The sequence below is a fragment of the Protobothrops mucrosquamatus genome, unplaced genomic scaffold (assembly GCF_001527695.2).
Source record: "Protobothrops mucrosquamatus isolate PMUCROS unplaced genomic scaffold, P.Mucros_1.0 scaffold1715, whole genome shotgun sequence".
NCBI classification, from domain to species: domain Eukaryota; kingdom Metazoa; phylum Chordata; class Lepidosauria; order Squamata; family Viperidae; genus Protobothrops; species Protobothrops mucrosquamatus.
In genome coordinates this window covers 280575-289795 of record NW_015387863.1, presented here as the reverse complement: position 1 = coordinate 289795, position 9221 = coordinate 280575, and the positions used below count along the sequence as shown (strand labels likewise).

At 36.6% G+C, this 9221-nt stretch overlaps 1 protein-coding gene across 1 annotated transcript in view; it reads right to left on the bottom strand.

Annotated features, from left to right (window-relative positions):
• Positions 1 to 689: 689 nt before the first annotated feature.
• SNX18 (sorting nexin 18) overlaps positions 690 to 9221 on the bottom strand; it is a 19596-nt gene continuing 11064 nt past the window's right edge. The window contains exon 2 of the mRNA XM_015822881.1: positions 690 to 2261. Coding sequence (XP_015678367.1) covers positions 2008 to 2261 — 254 coding nt within the window. The 3' untranslated portion in view covers positions 690 to 2007. The remainder of the gene's footprint in view (positions 2262 to 9221) is intronic.

The following is a 9221-nucleotide window of genomic DNA, read 5'->3' as shown; positions in this document are numbered from 1 at the left end:
CAGAGGAATTACAAATAGCCAGTCTATTCACTGGCTCTTCATTCCACTCTGGTCGTTGGCTCCACTTTTTCGTAGAGCCATTTTCAGTTGGCTATTTCTTTCTCTGGCAGGTACAGATGTAAACAAAACAAACAAACAAAACTAAAAGTGATGCAATGGCACTCTGTTAACAAACATCATAGATTCAATCAACAGGAGTCAAGCTTAACTTAAGAAAGTCTTAACATTTTTTATAATCAGCATAAAATTACATGTTTTAGTCAACATGCAGAAAGTCAAAGTTATCTTAATTCTGCATAATTAGCTAGGTATTTTTCTAGAATTTTACCAATTATATTTTAAAATGCTGGAATAAAAATATAAAGGCTTACTCTCCTTAAAAAGTTTTAAAATAAAAAAAAATTGGGCCCAGGCCACCAATCTCCATGCTTGTATATTGTTACGTTGCTACTGAAACTTCAAGCAGGAAGACTGGAGCAACTTCAATGTATGGTGTGAATTTTTTTCTCCAACTATATGCAGATGTACATCTGGACAGGATCAATCCAGGAGAATATCGTTTTTCTAAATTTACAACCAATTTAAATATGCCATATCTATGCAGTAGGGAAATAACTAGATGTTATTCTTCAAGTGAGTTGAATTGGATATACTATTCAGTAAATTCTTTTTTAAAATTTTTTGTATTGCAGTAGATTAACAGACTAGTATAAACAAACTTGTAGGGCTCTAATTAGATTGATTTACTAAAACCTGGTGAATGTATCAAGTTCCAGAACACATTCAGAAAGCATTCTAACAATACAGAAATAGGTTGATTCTAAAGACTTCTCTCAGCTACTATTAAAATGAGAAGTAAAGTGATAGAAGGTATGAAAGTTATAGATTTGAGAAAATGAAGTTAAGTAAAATAGCTTTTCTCATTGTTTCAAGGCCTCAATTAACATTTTCACACAATGGGTTCTTAACCCTCTAAAGAACAGGAATCATGAGCACAAGATACGTTCATATACATGTATTTTCTTCTAACCAACAAATAACTTCACTGAACAGTAATGATTCCTGGCAATGTGGGCCCATGTTTAGAATCAAACAAATCAACAGCCAGAAAAACCTTCCAAACCACAGACACATGCATGCAAGCATTACTCACTGAACCTCTAGTCGTATCCCACTGATATAATTCAGTATCCTTTTATTAGATAAATGGTCCAAGTTTCTATCCAAAGATGTATTACACGGAAAGATCTTATGCTGACATATTAAGAAAGAAAATACAGCAATGCTGCATTGTTGCTTGTGTACTTAATATTCTGGTAAAAATAATAAATAGTGTTTTTAATCAACACAGAATCTAAAATGATTTTAAATTTTGTTGTTGTTTTACCAACATTTTTCATAGTATCTAGTGTGCAAGTTACAGAACTAGTTATTTTTGAGTCACTATGAGGTTTGAAATCAAGCCCTGTCAGAGGTGCCAACCCTTCATTCAATCATAAAAATGTCATTTACTAGGGAAAAAAATGAAAAATGCTAAAGGCACAAAATCGCATAGCTGCTCTAATAGAAATTTGTAAACAGAGAATTGGCTGAATTTAAGAAATTCAAACCAAAGATAATTTTTAAAAGGCATACGAAGTGGGCATTAGCCCATTTCCTTAAAGACCCCGACATTTTGAGGTCTATAGCATATGCACTAAAATACCATATTTCAAAAAAGCAATAAGGCAAATAGTATAATTATTTCAGAAGACATTATGATGGTAGTGTAGGCATTTTGGGTATAATTTAGTTACAATGTATAGTATAGTCTCTGCTATGTATGCATAATTATTTTCTCCTTATGCAATTATTAAGTTCTGGAATTCAGAACAATTACAAAAAGAGCTTCTTTGCAAAACACCCTGAGAGGTGCCAACGGTCATTAGAGCAGCATTTGCCTCTGTTGTTTATTCCATCTGCAATTCAAAAAATAGCCACCATGTAAAGTTTATTAATTAAGCAACATTAAACACTGTCATATTTGTGAAGAGCTTCTTCTAACTTCTGGGTCACTTTTTGAAAAAAAATGATTTGCTGTTGTAAGAAATGCTGCATTTGTGATTTGAAGTCCCTGACTCGAATTCTATGGAAATGGTGAATCTCCGCCAAAGTGGCAAATGAAATAATGTTACAACGATCCTGAATCCCATCAGCCTTTTGGATTTCCATTTTTCCTTCTTCTACATGCCGCTTACTTTCCTTCACTTTGGTAAGGGCTCCTGCAGATTGGATAAAAAATAACAAAAACAAAACAATTATTGAAAAATGAAATATGATAAATAGATTAAAGGTTATTATTAGTTTCTACAGAAATTATGAATGGTTCTGAGGCTATATGAAATAGACCAGGGCTTTTCAACCTTTTCACCATTTGTACCACTTTTAGGATATGGCAATATCCGAGTACCACCAGTTGCCTAGCAAGGTGTCAAAAACGTGATGACAAAAAAAAAAAAGGAAAAAAGTGATAAAGTACAGGTAATCCTCGACTTACAACAGTTTGCTTAGTGACTGTTCAAAGTTACAATGGAACTGAAAAAAGTGGCCCCCCAAGGCACAGCCGAGCAAGACACCTGCCTGCCTGCCCGGCGGTGCTCCCCTCCTCCGCTACCACTTTTCTAGGATGGTCGCGTACCACCTGCCACGTGCCAATGTACCACAGGTGGTACCCGTACCACTGATTGAAAAGCCCTGAAATAAACACTATATACATACATACATACATACATACATACATACATACATCAGTCTTGTTATCTTACATATTATAACCTATGTCTGATTTGATTAAATAAACTAGAAAAATTCAGCAATTCAAATATCTGTTTTGCCTTGAATTTAAGATATGCTTGAACTGGAATAGCTTTCCTCTTTCAAAATGGTAGGTAAATATTATAGTTATCAATCTAAGATATTATCTCTCCACATACTGTAATGTTTTATCTGTATTTAAGAATAAGGAACAAAAATTAAGTAAAAGCGAACAAAATATCATCCAAGCTTGTTTATTAACCAAATAAGAATTCTTTTTTCACTGAGAACATTTGGTATGGCTAGAGATATTTTGAACCACTCCCTGGAATTCTCTTGTTTGCTTAAACAGACTTCAAACCAACAACCTTTGTATTCATAGACTCATTTGAAATAAATAATATCAAATTCGAATAACCACAGGGGTTTCCAACCTTGGTAACTTTAAGACTTGTGGACTTCAACTCCCAGAATTCCTTACCTAGCTGATTTAAAGTCACATTGTAATTGCACAATAATCTGAAACATATATCCATGCTTTGGATATGTTCTCACAGTTCTGTTCAATTTATTTTCAGATAAGCCATTAAAAATGTTAAGTGCTACACACATTTTTAGTATATCTAAGTCTGCAGCTAAATTTGTACATCTCCAAATTCGGAAAGACATGAAGATCAAACATTTGTCCCAGCTTCTCTCAATCTATTTTTTAAAAACAGTGGCCATAAACATCCCAACGTAAATCAATGGTGCCCCAGAAGTCTCCATCCCTCTGGAGTCTGTGTCAGAGATTAAGGCATGCTGAGACTGCAAGAAAGGCAACTCTTAAAGGTAATTCTGGAATTAATGTCTCCTCAAACCAGCCTTATGTTGAAGCTATTTTAACATTAATTAGCCATCGTAGGATTTTAATCACTAGCTCCAAGCAGGGTCATCTTACCTACTGGATTAAAAAAAGATGCAGCTACCACAAAACTAAGCTAAAGTGCTTCCTGAATCCTACAAGTAGAATACGTGAGCATTGTATAAGTCAGCTTGCTGGAGCAGTTGCTTTAAACCTTTTAAAACTTTCCAAGAGAATTTGCTGAATAAGCTCTTTCAGATTGCTACGGAATCTCTTTCACAGAGTCAGTTCATAAGAGTACGGTGAGATACAGTGGTTGCCAAAGTTTCTAAATAGCATCAGGATTTCCAAGACTCCTAGAACTCAATTGGAAAATCCTTGTCTTACACTACACTAGGTGATACTATAAAAGTAAATATTGAGTGAGCTGATTGACTTTGGGAAGTGTCCTACGTTTGTAAAATATTCACTACAAGTGCTGATAAAGAAGTGATTAGACATTATTTTCACATTCTCTATATAGATAGTCCTTGATTTGAACAGTCCCACTGTTCATTTAAAGATTATTCAAAGCTATGATGGCCTTGAAAAAGTGACTCACAATTACAACCATCATATTACCACCATAGTCACGTGATCACAATTTAGGCCTCTTGTAATCATGTGATTGTATTTTGTGACCTCCCAGCTGGCATCTGGCAAGCAAAATCAATTGGGGAAGCCGATTCACTTAATGATTGTGTGATGACCACATAGCTTAAGGACAACAGCAATTAGTTTAATGATGATGGTAAAAAGCTGCATCACTTAGTGACTGAAATACTGGTTCCAATTGCGGTTGTAAGCTGAGGACTATCTGTACATTGTTTTTAAAAGGTATAGATCAGGGGTCCTCAACCCTGGCAACTTTAAGACTTGTGGACTTCAACTCCCAGAATTCTTCAGACAGCTTTGTTTTGCTGGCTGAGGAATTCTGGGAGTTGAAGTCCACAAGTCTTAAAGTTGCCACAGTTTAGGACCCCTGCTATAGATCATATCTTCAAAAATGGCTATCATAAAGAATCCTATCGCTAAAGGAGTATTGGGAGAAGATTCCACAATGCAGGCACCACAACTCCCTAGACAACAGAAACTGTAACAGGCCCACTCTGCTGGAACTAGGGGGACTTAAGACTGTTGTCCCATTTACCATAGAAAATCTACTTTCAAAATATGAATCTACAAGAACTATGCAGAGACCAACTATTCTAAGTTGAAAATCACAGAAGAGTACAGGCTAGGGGAAGCTACGATGCAACTGACTAAAAAAAACGTTACCTGTCCTTTCTTAATGACATTCCTTGTATTATGCATTTATTTAAATTTATATGCCATTCATCTCCCAGATAAGGTGACTCTCTACAGATCATAAAAAGATAAATAAAAAATAATTAAGATATTAAAACTATGCAAATTTAAAAATTAAAACTATACAAAAAAACAGGACCAAGAGACAGGTGCCATGTAAATTAGGTATTCTTACTCTGTTAACCACCTCCAGCAGTGAGTGCCCCTCCTCAGGGCATCAAACCAACTGGCAAAACTAAACTGTAATATCCTTTGAGAAGGCCAAAAGATGGGAGTAGTTCTCATCTAAGTGGTAGAGTAATCTCCAGGGCTCTTCTTGATTCCACCCACTGAAATTTCTTAGCAGATGGGATCCATAGCTGGTCTCTTCCGCTGGCCTAGTCCCATTGGGGCGAGATGGCTCTTCAGATATCCTGGACCCATACTTTCCCCTTCCTTGTTGCAAATAATGGACTAATTCAGTAAATATTATTCTTTACAGCAGTTTTCTTCCCAGAAAAGTAAAGCTAACTTCTTATATTTGATTTATCAGTGTGTAGCTGATAAGGGTTTTCAGACCCAGATAAGGTTAGCATTGCTTTGCTATGGGATCTTAGTAAAATTCTTAGTGTTATGACAAATTTAAAATATAATCATTTTTTTGAACTACTTTCTTTTCTTAGGAAGAATGCTTTCATTAAACTTCTAGTATGGTTCAAGATGATATGCAATCTCAGTTTCAACTATTATAGCTTGGAAAGTCCAACTTTTTGTTCTACAGTACAAACTCTCCACAATCCCTTCAAAAATGTACTGCACCATTCAAGAACAGAAACCGATACAGATCAGTATCTAGTTCACATATTTGGTTTTGACAGTTACAGTAATACTGAGACAAATCACCAGGTCCAAATCACAAAGCTGTTAGATACTATAAGTAGATTCATGCAGTTATTGTTCTTTTCCTGCATTCAGACTCCAAAATTATTAAATATTAATGTCCTGAAAAAACACTTTCCCTAAATTTCAGATAATTGAAAAACAAGCAATAATACATATGCACAGAGGGCATCAAGATATGACTTCATTTTAACCTGAATGTCTTTGCTGGAAGCAATAGATTAAAAATTCTGTACCATGGAACAGATGTGATGAAAGTGTGCAAAATATATGTTTTACAATTAAAAACATGTGCTTCAGTGTTCTTTTAAATAATAAAATTTCTGTTACAATGATTTTTCATCTGTTCGTTATTAAAGAAATAAAACCAGATCAGGAAGACTGCTAAGATGGTAAAAAGACTAAAAACCAAGTTGTGTGAGAAAGGATGGTTAGCTTGCAGAAGAAATTTTTGAGAGAAGATACCATAGCTCCAAAAGTCTGCCATTGGAGGAAGCAGTTAGGCTTGCTTTCTGTTGCTCTTGTAGGCAGAAATGGAACTAGTGAAATGAAAAAAGCAGATTCGGGCTAGCTGTTAGCCATATTTTTCTTGGATGCTAACACTGATAACATTTTTTACATTTCAGCTCTTTGACACACTGCTGTTATTCTGGAACCAATCTTCAGAATACTATTTCCAGCATTCTTGCTTCAGTTTCAATCCAAATAACATATGCTCGATCAAAACAAAGATACCTTTTCAAAAGTAGATACTCATCAAGGAATCGTGACTCTCATTCATCTTTGGATTTCCAGATGGCCAGATCCCTTTTTTGCACTCTCTAATTCTGTCCCACCCATCCATTCATGTTGCCTAGCAAAACATTTTTCTCCCCTTGGATTGCCCTTATTTGGAATGTTTTGCAAAAATATTTCTACTTTTTCCAGGTGACAGTTGCCTGTTACGATCCAATAAGCATAACATAAGCTGGTGATAATGGAACCATGAGCATAGAAAGGGAGGGGTCAAAATCTGCAAAATAGTTGATGCAGAACTGTGATCCAAGTGCAGCCCTCTGGGTACATATTTAAAACTTCAATTCACCCAAAGAAGAGACAGCCTTAGATTTTATTTAGTAAATATATGGCCTCACATCTATGACTCTAGATCAGGGGTGTCAAACTCAATTTCATTGAGGGACGAATCAGCATTGCGGTTGCCCTTGGGGGGGCAGGTGGGTGTGCCCAGGGTGGGTGCAGCCTACTGGGTGGGTGTGGCCTACTGGGTGGCCATGGCCAGCTCTACATCGTTCGCGTCAAGGGGGCCTATGGGGGCCTGGGCAGGAGTGGGACAGATCTGAGGGTCTCTGGCAGAAGGGGATGGGACCAGGGCAAGTGCCAAGGCATGGTCCATTTCTTATTCCTCACAAAGGGTGACATCTCCCCAGCATGCATCCAGGGGATGGGGCCGACGCAGCAGGGGCTGGTTCCTCGCTGGTTCCGGACAGCCTTGTGGAGCTAAGACTGAATGCCTTTCAGCATAGATGGCCACCACAAAATTGTACATTGACTCCCGGCCGGCCTGGGCCAGGGCCAAGGCAGCGGGGGCCGTTCCCTCACTGTTTCCAGGATGGCTTCATGGGCCACATGAAACCACTTCGCGGCCCCATCCGGCTCCCGGGCCTTGTGTTTGACATGTCTGCTCTAGATCATGATGCCATACCCACCATCTTCACCCCACCTCATAATGTGGATATTGCTGAATGGGGCACTCTTCATCTGACACCTAGACAAAACTAGTGTTTCTCAACCATGGCAACTTGAAGACGTGTGGACTTCAGCTCCCAGAATGTTGGCTATGGAACACCTTCAAGTTGCCAAGGTTGAGAAACATTGGGTCAAAGAGCTAAAGAATTTTTATTAGATGAATCTAGTTGCAATAATCATAATATTATTTCCTGAATTTTTTTCATACAATAAACTTCATCGTGTGCATAAGATTTTTTTTGCAGGATATTCAAGACAAGGTACAATTCATGGTGATTTGTGTCTGTAATAAGCACAAACAATAGATACATCCACTACACAATTTAGAATTATATATATAGGTGAAGATGCTTATAAAGTAACTTTGGAGGATGTTTTTAAGAATTATAAATTGAATGTGAAATAATTTGCTGAACAGGAAGCACAATGACTTATCAGGAAATTTATGCTGAAAAATTTAGGCTTAATAAATTAACCAGATGAAGGGAATAGCTGCTAATGACATCTTCTTTCCCCAAATCCTTTGCATCTGTCAAAGAACTTGGAACACATAAAATTATGTCCTATATTTATGAGACTCATATTTATAATCTTTTCACCTATTACAAAACCTAATGCAAAATGAAAAATTCCACTGTTTAAAGCTGATAAAAAGAAAAGTAGGTTTGTCATGTTGCACTAAGAACCTATTGCTGAGTGCATTTTGTAGATAAATATTCACATTTGAAATGTAGCTTAGGGGAAAATATTGTGCCAGTCAGTACTATAGACATATAATACCTCATTTTTGAACAGGTTTCAATTAGTCTGAGTATTATTTCACATTTTTATTAGCGTAAACAACATCTAAAATCAGATTTTAATCAACCTGAAAATTGGTATGTACAAGTATAAGCCACCAAAATAAAATAAATCAGGGGAGGCATTATAAATTCATCTTAATTGCTCCTACTGCTTTTCCATTTTATAAAAAAAAATTAATCAAGACATGAAAAATATATTCTAGACTTAGATATTTATCATACTGTATGTCTTTTTTGGCAGGCATACAAAATACCTTTAACTGACATTAAAAACTTTTTTAAAAAAATCTTAAATAGCTTACTTATATTGTGATCACAATCAAGTGTATTGTGAATCAACTACTGGCAGCATGAAACTGTCAGGTAGTTTGTGCAATTTCCTTTAATGCTTCTGGAATGCAGTCTGGTCCTGGCTGGCCTTTTAAGCTCACTAAGAGAATGCTCCAATTTATTTATACCTTCCTCTAATCATGTCCCAGGCACCTCTGCAAATGAACAAGACTCATTCTCATCTGCCTAGGTAAACTTTTGAGAATAAAAGCCCCACAAATGGCTCTTCTTCTGTCTCTGTACAGGTAATCCTCGACTTACATTTTACTTAGTGACCGTTCAAAGTTACAACAGCACTGAAAAAAAAATGGCTTATGACTGTTTTTCACACGACCGTTGCAGCATCCACACGCTCATGTGATCAAAATTCGGACGCTTGGCACCTGGCTCAGATTTATGATAGTTGCAGTGTCCTGGAGTCACATTTGTGACCTTCTGACAAGGGAAGGCAATGGGGAGGCCAGATTCACTTAACAACC